Consider the following 21363-nt stretch of genomic DNA (forward strand, 5'->3'; position numbering starts at 1 on the left):
CTTAACTTGGCTGTATAGTTGGGCCCTTTTCTCTACTTAACTTGGCTGTATCGTTGTGTTTTCTCTCCTTAACTTGGCTGTATAGTTGGGCCCTGCCTCTACTTAACTTGGCTGTATCGTTGGGCCCTTTTCTCTCCTTAACTTGGCTGTATCGTTGGTACCTGCCTCTACTTAACTTGGCTGTATAGTTGGGCCCTGCCTCTACTTAACTTGGCTGTATCGTTGGGCCCTTTTCTCTCCTTAACTTGGCTGTATCATTGGGCCCTGCGTCTACTTAACTTGACTGTATAGTGGCGCCCTTTTCTCTCCTTAACTTGGCTGTATAGTTGGGCCCTGCCTCTACTTAACTTGGCTGTATCGTTGGGCCCTTTTCTCTCCTTAACTTGGCTGTATCATTGGGCCCTGCGTCTACTTAACTTGACTGTATAGTGGCGCCCTTTTCTCTCCTTAACTTGGCTGTATAGTTGGGCCCTGCCTCTACTTAACTTGGCTGTATAGTTGGGCCCTTTTCTCTACTTAACTTGGCTGTATCGTTGGGCCCTGCCTCTACTCAACTTGGCTGTATCGTTGGGCCCTGCCTCTACTTAACTTGGCTGTATCGTTGGGCCCTGCCTCTACTTAACTTCTGTAGCTCAGTTGGTAGAGCATGGCGCTTGTAACGCCAGGGTAGTGGGTTCGATTCCCGGGACCACCCATACGTAGAATGTATGCACACATGACTGTAAGTCGCTTTGGATAAAAGCGTCTGCTAAATGGCATATATTATTATTATTATTACAACTTGGCTGTATAGTTGGGCCCTGCCTCTACTTAACTTGGCTGTATAGTTGGGCCCTGCCTCTACTTAACTTGGCTGTATAGTTGGGCCCCGCCTCTACTTAACTTGGCTGTATCGTTGGGCTCTTTTCTCTACTTAACTTGGCTGTATCGTTGGGCCCTTTTCTCTCCTTAACTTGGCTGTATCGTTGGGCCCTTTTCTCTCCTTAACTTGGCTGTATAGTTGGGCCCTGCCTCTACTTAACTTGGCTGTATCGGTGGGTACTTTTCTCTCCTTAACTTGGCTGTATCGTTGGGCCCTGTCTCTACTTAACTTGGCCAAGCCCTGCTACAAACCGTAAACACAACCCAGTACTGCTCTTTGTAGGGCTCAGACTGAGGGCTCTGAAATTGTAGTGCATGTGTGTGTGTGTGTGTGTGTGTGTGTGTTTTGTGTATGTGTGTGTGTGTGTGTGTGTGTGTGTGTGTGTGTGTGTGTGTGTGTGTGTGTGTGTGTGTGTGTGTGTGTGTGTGTGTGTGTGTGTGTGTGTGTGTGTGTGTGTGTGTGTGTGTGGCAAGGCGTACCAAACGCTGTGCAGTCACCGCTTGTTTCTGCCTGCATGGCTAAATAGCAAGAGCCTCAAAATCAGCACAACAGGATCAATAGGTACGCAGGGTCCAGACAGTCAGATGCACGCACATAGGCACACACTCACACACTAATCACCCTGGTCTGGCCCTAAACACAGGGAGCGTCTCCAAAAGCATATTTTCTACTTGTTATGCGGTCTGCCCACTGGTGAAAAAACATGTAGCTAAAGATTTCTAGGAAGGCCCAACAGAACTTGCATTTCAGAGGCACATCTGGTAAATATATGTAAAGAGTAGAAATACTAAAACAGGTTGGGGTAGAAACTATGACGGAACTAGAGACACGCTGAGAGTTTCAGGGGCGTTTAGATAGAAGAGGTAGAGGAAATAGTGGAGTGAATAAGAGAGGAGAGAGAATGAGAGAGAATGAGAGAGGCAGAGAGAGGCGGAGAAAGGAGGAAGATGTTTCACCGTTGTTGAGGAAGACTGGGCCAGTTCCAAATCACATACACATGGTTAGCAGATGTTATTGGTCACATACACATGGTTAGCAGATGTTATTGGTCACATACACATGGTTAGCAGATGTTAATGGTCACATACACATGGTTAGCAGATGTTATTGGTCACATACACATGGTTAGCAGATGTTAATGGTCACATACACATGGTTAGCAGATGTTAATGGTCACATACACATGGTTAGCAGATGTTATTGGTCACATACACATGGTTAGCAGATGTTAATGGTCACATACACATGGTTAGCGGATGTTATTGGTCACATACACATGGTTAGCATATGTTATTGGTCACATACACATGGTTAGCAGATGTTAATGGTCACATACACATGGTTAGCAGATGTTATTGGTCACATACACATGGTTAGCAGATGTTATTGGTCACATACACATGGTTAGCAGATGTTAATGGTCACATACACATGGTTAGCAGATGTTATTGGTCACATACACATGGTTAGCAGATGTTAATGGTCACATACACATGGTTAGCAGATGTTATTGGTCACATACACATGGTTAGCAGATGTTATTGGTCACATACACATGGTTAGCAGATGTTAATGGTCACATACACATGGTTAGCAGATGTTATTGGTCACACACATGGTTAGCAGATGTTAATGGTCACATACACATGGTTAGCAGATGTTATTGGTCACATACACATGGTTAGCAGATGTTATTGGTCACATACACATGGTTAGCAGATGTTATTGGTCACATACACATGGTTAGCAGATGTTAATGGTCACTACCCACCACTGCGACTTGTATGCTCTAGTCGGCTGGCCCTCGCTACATATTTGTCGCCAGACCCACTGGCTTCAGGTCATCTACAAGGCCATGCTAGGCAAAGCTCCGCCTTATCTCAGCTCACTGGTCACGATGGCAACACCCATCCGTAGCACGCGCTCCAGCAGGTGTATCTCATTGATCATCCCTAAAGCCAACACCTCATTCGGCCGCCTTTCGTTCCAGTACTCTGCTGCCTGTGACTGGAACGAATTGCACTGTTCTCATCCCAGCTTGCTGAATCGCTGAAGGTGGAGACTTTTATCTCCCTCACCAACTTCAAACATCAGCTAGCTGAGCAGCTAACCGATCGCTGCAGCTGTACATAATCTATTGGTAAATAGCACACCCATTTTCACCTACCTCATCCCCACAGTTTTTATTTATTTACTTTTCTGCTCTTTTGCACACCAATATCTCTACCTGTACATGATCATCTGATCATTTATCACTCCAGTGTTAATCTGCAATATTGTAATTATTCGCCTACCTCCTCATGCCTTTTGCACACATTGTATATAGACTCCCCTTTTTTTTCTCTGTGTTATTGACTTGTTAATTGTTTACACCATGTGTAACTCTGTGTTGTCTGTTCACACTGCCATGCTTTATCTTGGCCAGGTCGCCGTTGCAAATGAGAACCTGTTCTCAACTAGCCTACCTGGTTAAATAAAGGTGAAATAAAATAAATAAATAAACATACACATGGTTAGCAGATGTTAATGGTCACATACACATGGTTAGCTCCCTCTCCCAGAGGCGCTCGGTGAGTGGGGGGTACTGTCATGTTTTGTCATTTATTATCATGATGTTATTGGTCACATACACATAGTTAGCAGATGTTAATGGTCACATACACATGGGTAGCAGATGTTAATGGTCACATACACATGGTTAGCAGATGTTATTGGTCACATACACATGGTTAGCAGATGTTAATGGTCACATACACATGGTTAGCAGATGTTATTGGTCACATACACATGGTTAGCAGATGTTAATGGTCACATACACATGGTTAGCAGATGTTATTGGTCACATACACATGGTTAGCAGATGTTATTGGTCACATACATGGTTAGCAGATGTTAATGGTCACATACACATGGTTAGCAGATGTTATTGGTTACATCCACATGGTTAGCAGATGTTATTGGTCACATACACATGGTTAGCAGATGTTATTGGTCACATACACATGGTTAGCAGATGTTAATGTGAGTGTAGCGAAATGCTTGTGCTTCTACTTCCGACAGTACAGTAATGTCTAAAAGTAATCTAACAATTCCCTAACAACTACCTAATACACACAAATCTAAAGGGCTGAATGAGAATATGTGCATATGAATATATGGATGAGCGATGGCCGAGCGGCATAGGCAAGATGCAATAGATGGCATAAAATATAGTATATACATATGATATGAGTAATGTAAGATATGTAAACATTATTAAAGTGGCATTATTTAAAGTGACTAGTGATCCATTTATTAAAGTGGCCAGTGATTTGTTCTCAATGCAGGCAGCAGCCTCTCTATGTTAGTGATGGCTGTTTAACAGTCTGATGGCCTTGAGGTAGAAGCTGTTTTTCAGTCTCTCGGTCCCAGCTTTGATGCACCTGTACTGACCTCGCCTTCTGGATGTTAGCGGTATGAACAGAAAGTTGCTTGGGTGTTTGCTGTCCTTGATGATCTTTTTGGCCTTCCTGTGACGTTGAGTGCTGTAGGTGTCCTGGAGGGCAGGTAGTTTGCTCCCGGTGATGCGTTGTGCAGACCTCACCACCCTCTGGAGAGCGTTGTGGTTAAGGGCGGTACAGTTACCGTACCAGGCTGTGATACAGCCCGACAGGATGGTCTTGACTGTGCATCTGTAAAAGTTTGTCAGGGTTTTTAGGTGACAAGCCAATTTTCTTCAGCCTCCTGAGGTTGAAGAGGTGCTGTTGCACCTTCTTCACCACACTGTCTGTGTGGGTGGACCATTTCAGTTTGTCTGTGAGGTGTACGCCGAGGAACTTAAAACTTTCCACCTTCTCCACTGCTGTCCCTTAGATGTGGATGGGGGGGGTGCTCCCTCTGCTGTTTCCTGAAGTCCACAATCATCTCCTTAGCACTGCCTTCATTGACAACCAATCAAATGAACATGGAACTCTGTGGTTCCCGGAGACTGCTCAGCGTCTGACTACATCCCAAATGACACCCTATTCCCCATAGGGCTCTGTTCAAAAGTAGTGCACTTCATAGGGAATATGGTGGAATTTTGGACACATATGATGGCCAGTCGTTATCTAAATACAGTGCCTTGCGAAAGTATTCGGCCCCCTTGAACTTTGTGACCTTTTGCCACATTTCAGGCTTCAAACATAAAGATATAAAACTGTATTTTTTTTGTGAAGAATCAACAACAAGTGGGACACAATCATGAAGTGGAACGACATTTATTGGATATTTCAAACTTTTTAACATGTCAAAAACTGAAAAATTGGGCGTGCAAAATTATTCAGCCCCTTTACTTTCAGTGCAGCAAACTCTCTCCAGAAGTTCAGTGAGGATCTCTGAATGATCCAATGTTGACCTAAATGACTAATGTTGATAAATACAATCCACCTGTGTGTAATCAAGTCTCTGTATAAATGCACCTGCACTGTGATAGTCTCAGAGGTCCGTTAAAAGCGCAGAGAGCATCATGAAGAACAAGGAACACACCAGGCAGGTCCGAGATACTGTTGTGAAGAAGTTTAAAGCCGGATTTGGATAGAAAAAGATTTCCCAAGCAGCAATGTGCAAGCGATAATATTGAAATGGAAGGAGTATCAGACCACTGCAAATCTACCAAGACCTGGCCGTCCCTCTAAACTTTCAGCTCATACAAGAAGAAGACTGATCAGAGATGCAGCCAAGAGGCCCATGATCACTCTGGATGAACTGCAGAGATCTACAGCTGAGGTGGGAGACTCTGTCCATAGGACAACAATCAGTCGTATATTGCACAAATCTGGCCTTTATGGAAGAGTGGCAAGAAGAAAGCTATTTCTTAAAGATATCCATAAAAAGTGTCATTTAAAGTTTGCCACAAGCCACCTGGGAGACACACCAAACATGTGGAAGAAGGTGCTCTGGTCAGATGAAACCAAAATTGAACTTTTTGGCAACAATGCAAAACGTTATGTTTGGCGTAAAAGCAACACAGCTCATCACCCTGAACACACCATCCCCACTGTCAAACATGGTGGTGGCAGCATCATGGTTTGGGCCTGCTTTTCTTCAGCAGGGACAGGGAAGATGGTTAAAATTGATGGGAAGATGGATGGAGCAAAATACAGGACCATTCTGGAAGAAAACCTGATGGAGTCTGCAAAAGACCTGAGACTGGGACGGAGATTTGTCTTCCAACAAGACAATGATCCAAAACATAAAGCAAAATCTACAATGGAATGGTTAAAAAATAAACATATCCAGGTGTTAGAATGGCCAAGTCAAAGTCCAGTCCAATCCAATCGAAAATCTGTGGAAAGAACTGAAAACTGCTGTTCACAAATGCTCTCCATCCAACCTCACTGAGCTCGAGCTGTTTTTCAAGTAGGAATGGGAAAAAAAATTCAGTCTCTTGATGTGCAAAACTGATAGAGACATATCCCAAGCGACTTACAGCTGTAATCGCAGCAAAAGGTGGCGCTACAAAGTATTAACTTAAGGGGGCTGAATAATTTTGCACGCACAATTTTTCAGTTTTTGATTTGTGTTCCTTGTTCTTCATGATGCTCTCTGCGCTTTTAACGGACCTCTGAGACTATCACAGTGCAGGTGCATTTATACAGAGACTTGATTACACACAGGTGGATTGTATTTATCAACATTAGTCATTTAGGTCAACATTGGATCATTCAGAGATCCTCACTGAACTTCTGGAGAGAGTTTGCTGCACTGAAAGTAAAGGGGCTGAATAATTTTGCACGCCCAATTTTTCAGTTTTTGACATGTTAAAAAAGTTTGAAATATCCAATAAATGTCGTTCCACTTCATGATTGTGTCCCACTTGTTGTTGATTCTTCACAAAAAATACAGTTTTATATCTTTATGTTTGAAGCCTGAAATGTGGCAAAAGGTCGCAAAGTTCAAGGGGGCCGAATACTTTCGCAAGGCACTGTAGTTATCAGAAATTTATGTAAACTGGAAGCGATAAGTGTTTGCAGCAGTTTTTGGGAACAGCCTATTGCCAGGTGAACTAAAGACCCCCGGGGAAAGACAGACACTAGAATCAAACTATTTGTGTATAATTTTAGCTACCCACAAATTCAGTAACACATATCACAAACACAAAACCAGAGAAAGCTCACTAATAAAAACTACTTTAGTAGGCATTATTATTGCCATTGCTTTTTTATTTAGCCAACTTTTGAAATTATTAAAATGATATGTTCTACATGCTTTTGTCACCTGTATGAACCTTATTGATACCCACTCTGACCTTCTAGAAGTCCAGGAACAAAGTGAGGCTTAGTTTCAGAGAGGAGAGGCCACACCACCCAGATGTTAATGTGAGAGGAGCGAGGCCACACCACCCAGATGTTAATGTGAGAGGAGAGAGGCCACACCACCCAGGTGTTAATGTGAGAGAGGGGTGAGGCCACACCACCCAGGTGTTAATGTGAGAGAGGGGTGAGACCACACCACCCAGGTGTTAATGTGAGAGGAGCGAGGCCACACCACCCAGATGTTAATGTGAGAGAGGGGTGAGGCCACACCACCCAGGTGTTAATGTGAGAGAGGGGTGAGGCCACACCACCCAGGTGTTAATGTGAGAGAGGGGTGAGGCCACAATACCCACGTGTTAATGTGAGAGGAGCGAGGCCACACCACCCAGATGTTAATGTGAGAGGAGAGAGGCCACACCACCCAGGTGTTAATGTGAGAGAGGGGTGAGGCCACACCACCCAGGTGTTAATGTGAGAGGAGCGAGGCCACACCACCCAGATGTTAATGTGAGAGGAGAGAGGCCACACCACCTAGGTATTCAGGTGAGAGAAGGGCGAGGCCACACCACCCAGGTATTCATGTGAGAGACGAGCGAGACCACACCACCCAGGTTTACATGTGAGAGAGGGGAGAGGCCACACCACCCAGGTATTCATGTGAGAGACGAGCGAGGCAACACTACCCAGGTATTCATGTGAGAGAGGGGAGAGGCCACACCACCCAGGTATTCAGGTGAGAGTAGAGAGGCCACACCACCCAGGTATTCATGTGAGAGACGAGCGAGGCAACACCACCCAGGTATTCATGTGAGAGAGGGGAGAGGCCACACCACCCAGGTATTCATGTGAGAGGGGAGAGGCCACACCACCCAGGTATTCATGTGAGAGAGAGAGGAGAGGCCACACCACCCAGGTATTCATGTGAGAGAGGGGAGAGGCCACACCACCCAGGTATTCATGTGAGAGAGGGGAGAGGCCACACCACCCAGGTATTCATGTGAGAGACGAGCGAGGCAACACCACCCAGGTATTCATGTGAGAGAGGGGAGAGGCCACACCACCCAGGTATTCATGTGAGAGAGAGAGGAGAGGCCACACCACCCAGGTATTCATGTGAGAGAGGGGAGAGAGATCCTTGTGTGATGACTCAGGGGAGAGTTCTCAACTCCTGCCAAAGACGTGTTCCAACATTAAATCTTCACCAGCAGGCCAACAGCGACCCATTACTTTTACAGTTTAATCCATAAGGGAGTGCTCCAGGTTTATGCCCTTATAATCTATGGACCACTGAGCTCTGGGTAGAGGAGGAGGCGAGGAAGAGAGGATGAGGAGAGGATTGAGGACTCCCCATGGAGAGTGCTGTTAGACAGGGTCACAGAGAGATACATTATGTACTGGAGTCCTCCAGACCAAATTAAAAAACATTCCAGAGTAGTGGAGACAGGCTCATGGTAAGTGACAAAACATTCTAGATCACTCCATACAGATTGACCAAACATCATGTGAGGGAACAGTTTCTACAATAGAGGTTGGCCCAGAGCTGTTCACTTTAACCCACTTACAATGGACAGAGTCCATTTGAGCAGCAGCCAGTGCATTGCAAGGACATCGCTCAACTCCGGGTCCAGCTATCTCTCTCTATAACGCCATGTTCTGAACTCAGAGACTCGGAGCATAGTTTCACAAATGATGTGGCAACAGAATATGGCCATGAATATGACATTCCTGAATTTTGTTCCCTTAGATTGCACCACTCAGGAGAGACACCATTTACATGGTTACTGGAGAAAAACAATTAGGGCTCCCTTCCACATTTTCTTTACTCATGATATCTATAGCTTATTACATTTGACATATTATTTGTCCTTTGTAGTAGTGGTTACTAAACGTGCAGTATATAAAATGCATGTTTTCCTTGGCTGTATGGAGGGAGCTGTGTTAGGTCAACATGTAACCCATCCTGTCTGCCTGTCCCTGGACTTTGTCACAGCCCAGTTCAATCTATTTACCTTCACTATTGATCTGGTGCAGTCGGACTGGCTGAAAAAGGAAAGGCTGCCGTTTGCTCAACCAACAACCTTTTCCCATGTGCGCAAACACAGGACTCTGCAACTGTTGTCTGATATAAGATTTGATAAGTGTAAATGCCCTGGACTGTGCAATATTGGATCGAACAAGAAAGGGTATCGGTTCACATGCTAAAGATTTGATACTAAAAAGAGCAATAGATCCGATTTAGAAAAAAAGGAGTATTGTGTTATGAGATAGATGATTGTTGTCAGAGATAAATGACAGTTACCGTAGGTGGAATCAGATACAGTAGGAGTGTCATACATATCAACATCACATTCTCTCTACAGTGCTGACAATCACATGACGAGACAAACGGGTGTGTGAAAAGGTACGGGGTGTAGCAGTCTACCTGATGATGTCATAGAGCCAGGGTCCATCAGTGAGGCTGATCTCACAGCAGACAGCAAACCCAGGGGGAAGAGGAGGAGGAAGGATGGAGCAGCCATGACAGGGGGAGCTTTCCTTTGCTGGAGAGAGAGAGAGAAACAGACAATTGTCAGCGATGTTACCCACTGACATCCCTGTGTGAAATACTGAGCCACTATCTTCTTTACCCTGCACTCTCTTCCTTTCCCTACCCCCCCCCCCCCCCTCCACTCTTATCTGCCCTGCAAGCACAAACTGTGACTGACATTTATTTTCAGCTGGCCTATGTGAAACCTAACCCCGGACAGCACATAATTAACATCCAAGCAGCTACAGAGACGCTCCACACTACTGTGCACAAGGTACTGTATGTTGCCCAATGTGTTTGTAGTGTGTGTGCGTGCGCGTCCATTAATATAAGAGGCATATTTCATTTTATGCCTGCTATAGCGACAAGCAAAAATGTAAATGCAATACATTTTGTATTTCAAACGCACTCCAATGTATAATTAAGCTGACCTTCAATGGCCTATCCTTAGTGACTTAGCAAACATCCATTCGATATGACTACAGTAGTTGTTGACTGTAACCTTTACAGTTCCAGGTGGTCCCGTGCGGTGCCATCCTCCTAAAACTAAAATAGCAGTTCTCATGAAGGCAGCGTGGTAGTGACACAGCAACACTGACAAACGGTTGTGGTTCACCAAGGGGAACAGATTCTACATGTGGCAAGTCCAGACCCTATATATAGGCCAACCTCTGTCTCTCTCCCTTTGTCTCCGTCTGTCTCCCCCTCTCCCCCCTCTCTTTCTGTTTCCCTGTCTCTATCACTCTCTCTCTCTTTCAAACATCTATTTAGAGCACTGCTTCCCAAATCTGACTGGATTGGGGTCAACTAGAAGTCTTCAGAACCTTCTGGTAACCCCTAAGTGGATATAACAGGTGTTTCTTGCCACAACCTTGTCCGAAGCTACCACCCAGAAGGGACTGACTGACTGACTGGTCAAGAAGCCTTAGGGGAGACACTAGAGACTAATATTCCTACCGATACTAAAATCTCTATTTATCCATGTGGGGTATTCATGACAGTATCTAATAACGACCTGGCCATGTTTGAAAAACGACCTGGCCATGTTAGAAAAACGACCTGGCCAAGATGTGTTTTATGACAAAGCCACCTGTGACAACAATGCAGAGACCGGCAGAACAGGAAGGACTAGAAATTCAAACCTATTGGACTGAAAAAGACCTGAAGTATCAGCTTCAAGGCAAAGTAGGTTGAGAATGGGTTATATATATGCTACATTTGGTTTTGAAATGTTTTTATGTATTGTATGGCATTTGTGAGAAGTATCAAATGTTATCCTACATATGATCTGTCCATTGAGAAGCATTAGGAGCTCAATCATATATACACTGAGTGTACAAAACATTAGGAACAGTGTGGTCCTAATATTGAGTTGCACCCCCTTTTGCCCTCAGGACAGTCTCAATTTGTCGGGGCATGGAAGCTCACTCATATCTGTAATATAAACAAACCACTTCCTGAGAGTCAAAGCCCATCTGTTGCGTGTGTGTTTACAGGCCAGTAGGCCAAGATATACAAGGCAGGGATTCAAAAGTAAGGAATCTGGCAAAAGGGATACTTGTTTGGCCATAGAAAATGGTTCAGTCCAAAATCAATTACTCCTTTCCTTCCACTTAGTTGTGCTCCCTCTTTCTCACCATCTACGTTTATCACCCTCTATTCCTTCTTCTCGCACCTCACACACCTCGGGGAACGCACTGCTCGCAGTCTCTGAAAAAGTGTTCTACTGAAAAAGTTTGGCTACTAGCTAGCTACCTTCTGAGTTTGGATCCCGCGACAGGGTTGGCCACACTCTGCCATCTGTCCAGGGATCCTGCCGATCAAGGGTCTGATGTGCTGCTTGGTGTAGCAGCTAGCCTAGCTACCACTGTTAGCTGCCTATCAAGCCAGCTGAGTTCTTGAGGGTTTGAAAGTAGCCCGCGACGCAGTTAGCTCTTGTGGCTAGGAATGCAGATTGTCCCGGTTTTATGACTGTCTAGATCCCTGTTGCTGTTTCAGGACTATCCTGAAGCTGTGCGCCAGAAGAGAAAATAACTTACCCCGGCCATGAAAGCAGCCAGAGCGTGTGGGGACATTGCTTACATTTGCTCTGACAGGCTCATTGTCCACCCTCCCTCTCAAAATCCTGGAAGAGATGAGACAGCCAAGCCTATGGGTTTATAGTTTCAACCCCCCCGCACACACATCAACTGATTTGTTTGTTAATTCCATATTATGTCTATCTCTGAGAAGTTACCCAGGAAAGGGATGAAAATAGCCCATTTTAATATATGTATTCTTACATGCTGACCACATCGCTCGCGTGCGAGAGTGTTGCAAAATAAATGTACACATACATTTTATTCAATCATTGCACCCACACTGCACACGCGCGTCTGCGAGCATCTGCGTGGCCAGGCGCTAATATAGTACTGGATTCTATTTGTGGTGCTCAACGCGCTGCAAGAACAGCCTCTCCCATATCCTCATTGTTTTTAGGAGCAGATACCCATGTGCCATCTCCTCATTGTTTTTTAGGAGTAGATACCCATGTGCCATCTCCTTGAAGAATAAATACACAACACAGAGGACTAAAGGTCAAGAGGGAATTAACGATCAATAGAAAGTGTTTTTTTTCTGTAATAGGGAATTATGATCAATGGAAATAGTTGTTTTTAAGTATTAATGGTTCAGAGACATGGGAGGAATTTCAGTCCACAACTCATAGCTACATGTGGCAAGATCTCATTGGTCTGAAAAATCTATACATTGAGCCTGACTATGGATACTTGTTATTTGGCCATTGGCCAATTTTATTGCCAGAAATTCTAATTGGTCAACCACAGGCTAGGGATGGTGGTTAAAAATTACATCATGTCTTTTGTTCTGTGGAGAATCATTGAGGACAGGGAAGAATGAACATCTACCATCTACTTCTCAGCATAACAACTATGATTTGTTCTCTTTGAATAAACCTGTTTTTCTCCCCCTGATTTGCTTTGGGGTCAGTGTTATTGAAGAATAACAACAACTGCTAACAGTTTTTAGGAGCATATACCCAGGTGGGTGATTGAAAGATTAACTGAGGTCCACATTCCAGTCGGTGGTGGTAATCCACCTAAAGTTAGTTGCCAACCGCCATATAAAGTCCAAAATAAGAAGAAACCTGAAGGAAGGAGGAGAGATGACTAGAAACGAATTCAGGTCCCCAGTCCAGAGCTTCCGGCGACGGTCCCAAGTCCAGCGCTTCCAACCTCCTACGATGGTCCACGGTCCGGAACCTCCTGCGACGGTCCACGGTCCGGAACCTCCTGCGACGATGCTCAGTCCAGGCATGGTGTCCAGTCCCGCTCCAAGGCCGGAGCCTTCCTCTGCGCCGATGCCCAGTCCAGGCATGGTGTCCAGTCCCGCCCCAAGGCCGGAGCCTTCCTCTGCGCCAATGCCCAGTCCAGGCATGGTGTCCAGTCCCGCTCCAAGGCCGGAGCCTTCCTCTGCCCCGATGTTCAGTCCAGGCACGGCGTCCAGCCCTGCTCCATGGTTGGACCCGTTGTCTGGGCGGGGGCAAAGTCCCAGCTGACACAGGTGGCATCAGACTGATAACACGCTGCTTAGGGCGAATGTCGTGCCTCAGACACCAACACAACTCTCTCATTTCTCTCTCCTCCAATTTCTCCATCTTCTCCCAGATTGGCTCTGGTTCACTTCTCGGCCCGACCACCCCGTGTGCTCCCCCCTAAAACAAAATCGGGGCTGTCTTTTGGGCTTTCTCTGTGGCCGTGAACACCGTCGTCGTTGCTGTCCTCTCTTCTCTCCTTGCGTCTGCTTCCAAGGAAGGCTTTCGTGTCCTCCCATTCTTTCCTCCCAAGTCCAGGATATCTTCTCGTCCTTGATCTCCTCCCAAGCCCAGGATACCTTCTCCTACTGAGCATGCTGCTTGTTCCTGGTGTGGTGGGATCTTCTGTCACGGTCGTCGTAAGAACATTCGTACCAAAGCGCAGCGTGATATGGGTTCCACATATTATAATTTCTGAAAAGCACAAAAAACAATAAAGAGCAAACAACACATGAAGATATGGAGTGCTCACAGGCAATTAAACATAAACAAGATCCCACAAAACACAGTGGGGAAATGGCTGCCTAAATATGATCCCCAATCAGAGACAACGCTAAACAGCTGCATCTGATTGGGAACCATACCAGGCCAACATAGAAATAAACAACCTAGATTACCCACCCTAGTCACACCCCGACCAAACCAAAATAGAGAATAAAAAGGCTCTCTATGGTCAGGGCGTGACACATACAGTATATACACAGTATATATATACACAGATATATACATATATACACACACATACATACACAGATATATACAGTGCCTTGCGAAAGTATTCGTCCCCCTTGAATTTTGCGACCTTTTGCCACATTTCAGGCTTCAAACAAAGATATAAAACTGTATTTGTTTGTGAAGAATCAACAACAAGTGGGACACAATCATGAAGTGGAACGACATTTATTGGATATTTCAAACTTTTTTAACAAATAAAAAATAAAAAATTGGGCGTGCAAAATTATTCAGCCCCTTTACTTTCAGTGCAGCAAACTCTCTCCAGAAGTTCAGTGAGGATCTCTGAATGATCCAATGTTGACCTAAATTACTAATGATGATAAATACAATCCACCTGTGTGTAATCAAGTCTCTGTATAAATGCACCTGCACTGTGATAGTCTCAGAGGTCCGTTAAAAGCGCAGAGAGCATCATGAAGAACAAGGAACACACCAGGCAGGTCCGAGATACTGTTGTGAAGAGGTTTTGGATACAAAAAGATTTCCCAAGCTTTAAACATCCCAAGGAGCACTGTGCAAGCGATAATATTGAAATGGAAGGAGTATCAGACCACTGCAAATCTACCAAGAACTGGCTGTCCTTCTAAACTTTCAGCTCATACAAGGAGAAGACTGATCAGAGATGCAGCCAAGAGGCCCACGATCACTCTGGATGAACTGCAGAGATCTACAGCTGAGGTGGGAGACTCTGTCCATAGGACAACAATCAGTCGTATATTGCACAAATCTGGCCTTTATGGAAGAGTGGCAAGAAGAAAGCCATTTCTTAAAGATATCCATAAAAAGTGTCGTTTAAAGTTTGCCACAAGCCACCTGGGAGACACACCAAACATGTGGAAGAAGGTGCTCTGGTCAGATGAAACCAAAATTGAACTTTTTGGCAACAATACAAAACGTTATGTTTGGCGTAAAAGCAACACAGCTCATCACCCTGAACACACCATCCCCACTGTCAAACATGGTGGTGGCAGCATCAAGGTTTGGGCCTGCTTTTCTTCAGCAGGGACAGGGAAGATGGTTAAAATTGATGGGAAGATGGATGGAGCCAAATACAGGACCATTCTGGAAGAAAACCTGATGGAGTCTGCTAAAGACCTGAGACTGGGACGGAGATTTGTCTTCCAACAAGACAATGATCCAAAACATAAAGCAAAATCTACAGTGGAATGGTTCAAAAATAAACATATCCAGGTGTTAGAATGGCCAAGTCAAAGTCCAGACCTGAATCCAATTGAGAATCTGTGGAAAGAACTGAAAACTGCTGTTCACAAATGCTCTCCATCCAACCTCACTGAGCTCGAGCTCAGTGACCGGAAGGAGGAATGGGAAAAAAGTCTCTCAGGCTCTCGATGTGAAAAACTGATAGAGACATACCCCAAGCGACTTACAGCTGTAATCGCAGCAAAAGGTGGTGCTACAAAGTATTAACTTAAGGGGGCTGAATAATTTTACACGCCCAATTTTTCAGTTTTTGATTTGTTAAAAAGTTTGAAATATCCAATAAATGTCGTTCCACTTCATGATTGTGTCCCCCTTGTTGTTGATTCTTCACAAAAAATACAGTTTTATATCTTTATGTTTGAAGCCTGAAATGTGGCAAAAGGTCGCAAAGTTCAAGGGGGCCGAATACTTTCGAAAGGCACTGTATATATATATATATATATATATACATGAAGTCGGAAGTTTACATACACTTAGGTTGGAGTCATTAAAACTTGTTCTTCAACCACTCCACAAATTTGTTAACAAACTATAGTTTTGGCAAGTCGGTTAGGACATCTACTTTTTGCATGACACAAGTAATTTTTCCAACAATTGTTTACAGACAGTAGTACGCAAGTATAAACACCATGGGACCACGTAGCCTTCATTACCGCTCAGGAAGGAGATGAACGTACTTTGGTGCAAAAAGTGCAAATAAATCCCAGAACAACAGCAAAGGACCTTGTGGAGATGCTTGAGGAAACATGTACAAAAGTATCTATATCCACAGTAAAACGAGTCCAATATCGACATAACCTGAAAGGCCGTTCAGCAAGGAAGAAGCCACTGCTCCAAAACTGCCATAAACTGCACATGGGGACAAAGATCATACTTTTTGGAGAAATGTCCTCTGGTCTGATGAAACAAAAACAGAATTGTTTGGCCGTAATGACCATCGTCAACATTCCCTAACCAGAAACCGTGGATTGATGGCAGCATTCGCGTGAAACTGAAAGCGCGAACCACTGCTTTTAATCAGGGCAAGGTGACTGGTAACATGACCGAATACAAACAGTGCAGCTATTCCCTCCGCAAGGCTATCAAACAAGCTAAGCGTCAGTACAGAGACAAAGTAGAATCTCAATTCAACGGCTCAGACACAAGAGGCATGTGGCAGGGTCTACAGTCAATCACGGACTACAAGAAGAAATCCAGCAAAGTCATGGACCAGGATGTCTTGCTCCCAGGCAGACTAAATCAATCAAATTTTATTTATATAGCCCTTCGTACATCAGCTGATATCTCAAAGTGCTGTACTAAATAACTTTTTTTGCGCGCTTTGAGGACAATACAGTGCCACTGACACGGCCTGCAACGAAAACATGCAGACTCTCCTTCACTGCAGCCGAGGTGAGTAAGACATTTAAACGTGTTAACCCTCGCAGGCTGAAGGGCCAGACGGCATCCCCAGCCGCGCCCTCAGAGCATGCGCAGACCAGCTGGCCGGTGTGTTTATGGACATATTCAATCAATCCCTATACCAGTCTGCTGTTCCCACATGCTTCAAGAGGGCCACCATTGTTCCTGTTCCCAAGAAAGCTAAGGTAACTGAGCTAAACGACTACCGCCCCGTAGCACTCACTTCCGTCATCATGAAGTGCTTTGAGAGACTAGTCAAGGACCATATCACCTCCACCCTAGCTGACACCCTAGACCCACTCCAATTTGCTTACCGCCCAAATAGGTCCACAGATGATGCAATCTCAAACACACTGCACACTGCCCTAACCCATCTGGACAAGAGGAATACCTATTTGAGAATGCTGTTCATCGACTACAGCTCGTCATTCAACACCATAGTACCCTCCAAACTCGTCATCAAGCTCGAGACCCTGTGCAATTGGGTACTGGACTTCCTGACGGGCCGCCCCCAGATGGTGAGGGTAGGCAACAACATCTCCACCCCGCTGTTCCTCAACACTGGGGCCCAACAAGTGTGCGTTCTGAGCCCTCTCCTGTACTCCCTGTTCACCCACGACTGCGTAGCCACACACGCCTCCAACTCAATCATCAAGTTTGCGGACGACACAACAGTGGTAGGAATGATTACCAACAACGACGAGACGGCCTACAGGGAGGAGGTGAGGGCCCTCGGAGTGTGGTGTCAGGAAAACAACCTCACACTCAACGTCAACAAAACTAAGGAGATGATTGTGGATTTCAGGAAACAGCAGAGGGAACACCCCCCTATCCACATCGATGGAACAGTAGTGGAGAGGGTAGCAAGTTTTAAGTTCCTCGGCATACACATCACAGACAAACTGAATTGGTCCACTCACACTGACAGCATCGTGAAGAAGGCGCAGCAGCGCCTCTTCAACCTCAGGAGGCTGAAGAAATTCGGCTTGTCACCAAAAGCACTCACAAACTTCTACAGATGCACAATCGAGAGCATCCTGGCGGGCTGTATCACCGCCTGGTACGGCAACTGCTCCGCCCACAACCGTAAGGCTCTCCAGAGGGTAGTGAGGTCTGCACAACGCATCACCGGGGGCAAACTACCTGCCCTCCAGGACACCTACACCACCCGATGTTACAGGAAGGCCATAAAGATCATCAAGGACATCAACCACCCGAGCCACTGCCTGTTCACCCCGCTATCATCCAGAAGGCGAGGTCAGTACAGGTGCATCAAAGCTGGGACCGAGAGACTGAAAAACAACTTCTAGCTCAAGGCCATCAGACTGTTAAACAGCCACCACTAACATTGAGTGGCTGCTGCCAACACACTGACACTGACTCAACTCCAGCCACTTTAATAATGGGAATTGATGGGAAATGATGTAAATATATCACTAGCCACTTTAAACAATGCTACCTTATATAATGTTACTTACCCTACATTATTCATCTCATATGCATACCTATATACTGTACTCTATATCATCGACTGCATCCTTATGTAATACATGTATCACTAGCCACTTTAACTATGCCACTTTGTTTACATACTCATCTCATATGTATATACTGTACTCGATACCATCTACTGTATCTTGCCTATGCTGCTCTGTACCATCACTCATTCATATATCCTTATGTACATATTCTTTATCCCCTTACACTGTGTATAAGACAGTAGTTTTGGAATTGTTAGTTAGATTACTTGTTGGTTATTACTGCATTGTCGGAACTAGAAGCACAAGCATTTTGCTACACTCGCATTAACATCTGCTAAACATGTGTATGTGACAAATACAATTTGATTTGATTTGATTTGTGTTTGGAGAAAAAAGGGAGAGGCTTGCAAGCCGAAGAACACCATCCCAACCGTGAAGCACGGGGGTGGCAGCATCATGTTGTGGGGTTGCATTGCTGCACGAGGGACTGGTGCACTTCACAAAATAGTTGGCATCATGAGGAGGGAAAATGATGTCGATATATTGAAGCAACATCAAGACATCAGTCAGGAAGTTAAAGCTTGGTTGCAAATGGGTCTTCCAAATGGACAATGACCCCAAGCATTCTTCTAAAGTTGTGGCAAAATGGCTTAAGGACAACAAAGTCAAGGTATTGGAGTGGTCATCCAAAGCCCTGACCTCAATCCCATAGAAAATTTGTGGGCAGAACTGAAAAAGCGTGTGCGAGCAAGAACGCCTACAAACCTGATTCAGTTACACCAGCTCTGTCAGGAGTAAATGGGACAAAATTCACCCAGCTTATTGTGGGAAGCTTGTAGAAGGCTACCTGAAACGTATGAACCAAGTTAGACAATTTAAAGGCAATGCTACCAAATACTAATTGAGTGTATGTAAACTTCTGACCCACTGGGAATGTGATGAAAGAAATAAAAGCTGAAATAAATTATTCTCTCTACTATTATTCTGACATTTCATATTCTTAAAATAAAGCGGTGATCCTAACTGACCTAAAACAGATAACTTTTACAAGCATTAAATGTCAGGAATTGTGAAAATTAAGTTTAAATGTATTTGGCTAAGGTGTATGTAAACTTCCGACTTCAGAGGTCGAGAGCTGTGTGTCCTCCGAAACACAACCCAACCAAGCCGTACTGCTTCTTGACACAATGCCCGCTTAAACCGGAAGTCAGCCACACCAATGTGTTGGAGGAAACACTGTACACCTGGTGACCGTGTCAGCCAAACCGCCACAGAAGTCGCTAGAGCAAGATTGGACAAGGACATCCCTGCCGGCCAAACACTCCCCTTACCCAGACGACGCTGGGCCAATTGTGTTCCTCCCCATGGGTCTCCCGGGGGTGGCTGGCTGCGACAAAGCCTGGACATGAACCAGGATCACTAGTGGCACAGTTAGCACTGCAATGTGTGCCTTAGACCACTGCACTACTCGGAAGGCCTGATTCGGGGAACTAAATCAACCTATCAGGGAATTTACAAGAGGAAAAAGATCATCCACACGTATTGATCAAATTTGTACTCATATTGTAGAACTTTGTCCTAAAGCTGTATCCATGCCCATTGGATGCAGTGATCAAAATAGTGGAGTTCCAAAAGCTGGGCCTAAAATAGTATATAAGAGATCATCCAAAATATTTTTCTGTGACTCTTATTTGGATAATGTTAAAAAGATTTATTGGTCTGAGGTGATAAATAAGGAGCATACAAATGCTGCACTTTATGAATGTACGCATTTGCTTCTTCCAATTATTGATAAACATGCACGTGTTAAGAAACTGACTGTTTGAACAGTTACGGTTCCATGGATTGATGAGGAATTGAAAAGCTGTATGGATGAAAGAGATGGAGCTAAAGGACTTGCTAATAAGTCTGGCTGCACATCCGACTGGCTGACTTACTGCAAATTGAGAAATGATGTGACTTAACTCAACAAAAAGGAAGAATAAACTGTATTATGAAGCCAAGATCAACGATACAAAGAATGATGGAAGTACTTTAAATTAAATGATGGACAGAAAGACATATTCAACTCCATCTTTCATCAAATCAGATGGCTTATTCATCACAAAACCATGATGTTGCCAATTATTTTTATGATTCATTCATTGGCACAGTGGACAAGCTTAGGCAGGAAAAGCCAACAACGAACAATCGTGACTATGTCATATATTTAATCTGAGTCTAGATGAAGGTGTTTGTCCTCAGGCCTGGAGGGAAGCCAAAGTCATTCCACTACCCAAGAGTGGTAAAGCAGCCTTTACTGGTTCTAACAGCAGACCAATCAGCTTGTTGCCATCTCTTAGCAAACTGTTGGGAAGGGCACTCAACATGTACTGCACTGACACAAATGACTGATGATTGGTTGAAAGTGATAATAAGAAGAATGTGGGAGCTGTACTGATAGATTTAGTGCAGCCTTTGGTATTATTGCCCGTGACCTGTTGTTGAGATAATGCACACTACCGTTCAAAAGTTTGGGGTCACTTAGAAATGTCCTTGTTTGCCATGAGAACATACATGAAATTAGTTGAAAAATGAATAGGAAATATAGTCAAGATGTTGACAAGGTTATAAATCATTATTTTTAATTGAAATAATAGTGTCCTTCAAATTTTGCTTTCGTCAAAGAATCCTCCATTTGCAGCCTTGCAGACCTTTGGCATTCTAATTGTCAATTTGTTGAGGTCATCTGAAGAGATTTCACCCCATGCTTCCTGAAGCACCTCCCACAAGTTGGATCGGCTTGATGGGCACTTCTTATGTACCATATTGTCAAGATGCTCCCACAACAGCTCAATAGGGTTGAGATCTGGTGACTGTGCTGGCCACTCCATTATAGACAGAATACAGGCTGACTGCTTCTTCCCTAAATAGTTATTGCATAGTTTGGAGATGTGATTTGGGTCATTGTCCTGTTGTTGGAGGGGGAAAAAAATCAGCCGTTTCCAGCAACAAAAGTCATTCACAACATTAACAACGTCTGCACTGTATTTCTGATCAATTTGATGTTATTTTAAAAATGGACAAAAACAATAGTTTTCTTTCAAAAACAAGGACATCTCTAAGTGACCCCAAACTTTTTAAAGGCTTTTCAACCTTCATCTAATATAACTCAGAGGGTTTTGTTTAATGGAAGCCTCTCTAATGTCAAACTAATAGGGTGTGGTGTACCGCAGGGCAGCTCCCTAGACCCGCTACTCTTTTCTATTTTTACCAATGATCTGCCACTG

General features: G+C 44.4%; 1 protein-coding gene across 2 annotated transcripts in view; it reads right to left on the reverse strand.

Moving 5' to 3' along the window:
• Nucleotides 1-21363, reverse strand: part of LOC124036563 (growth hormone receptor-like) — a 103595-nt gene that overhangs the window by 49937 nt on the left and 32295 nt on the right. Inside the window, exons 1-2 of one of the 2 annotated variants that reach the window (XM_046351284.1) lie at nucleotides 12810-13002; nucleotides 9560-9677 (exon numbers count right to left, since the gene is read on the reverse strand). In XM_046351284.1, coding sequence (XP_046207240.1) covers nucleotides 9560-9656 — 97 coding nt within the window. In that variant the 5' untranslated portion in view covers nucleotides 9657-9677; nucleotides 12810-13002. Of the gene's footprint in view, nucleotides 1-9559; nucleotides 9678-12809; nucleotides 13003-21363 lie in introns of those variants that run through there. The other variant, XM_046351283.1, reaches the window with a different exon arrangement.

Source organism: Oncorhynchus gorbuscha, linkage group LG05 (assembly GCF_021184085.1).
Source record: "Oncorhynchus gorbuscha isolate QuinsamMale2020 ecotype Even-year linkage group LG05, OgorEven_v1.0, whole genome shotgun sequence".
Classification (NCBI taxonomy): domain Eukaryota; kingdom Metazoa; phylum Chordata; class Actinopteri; order Salmoniformes; family Salmonidae; genus Oncorhynchus; species Oncorhynchus gorbuscha.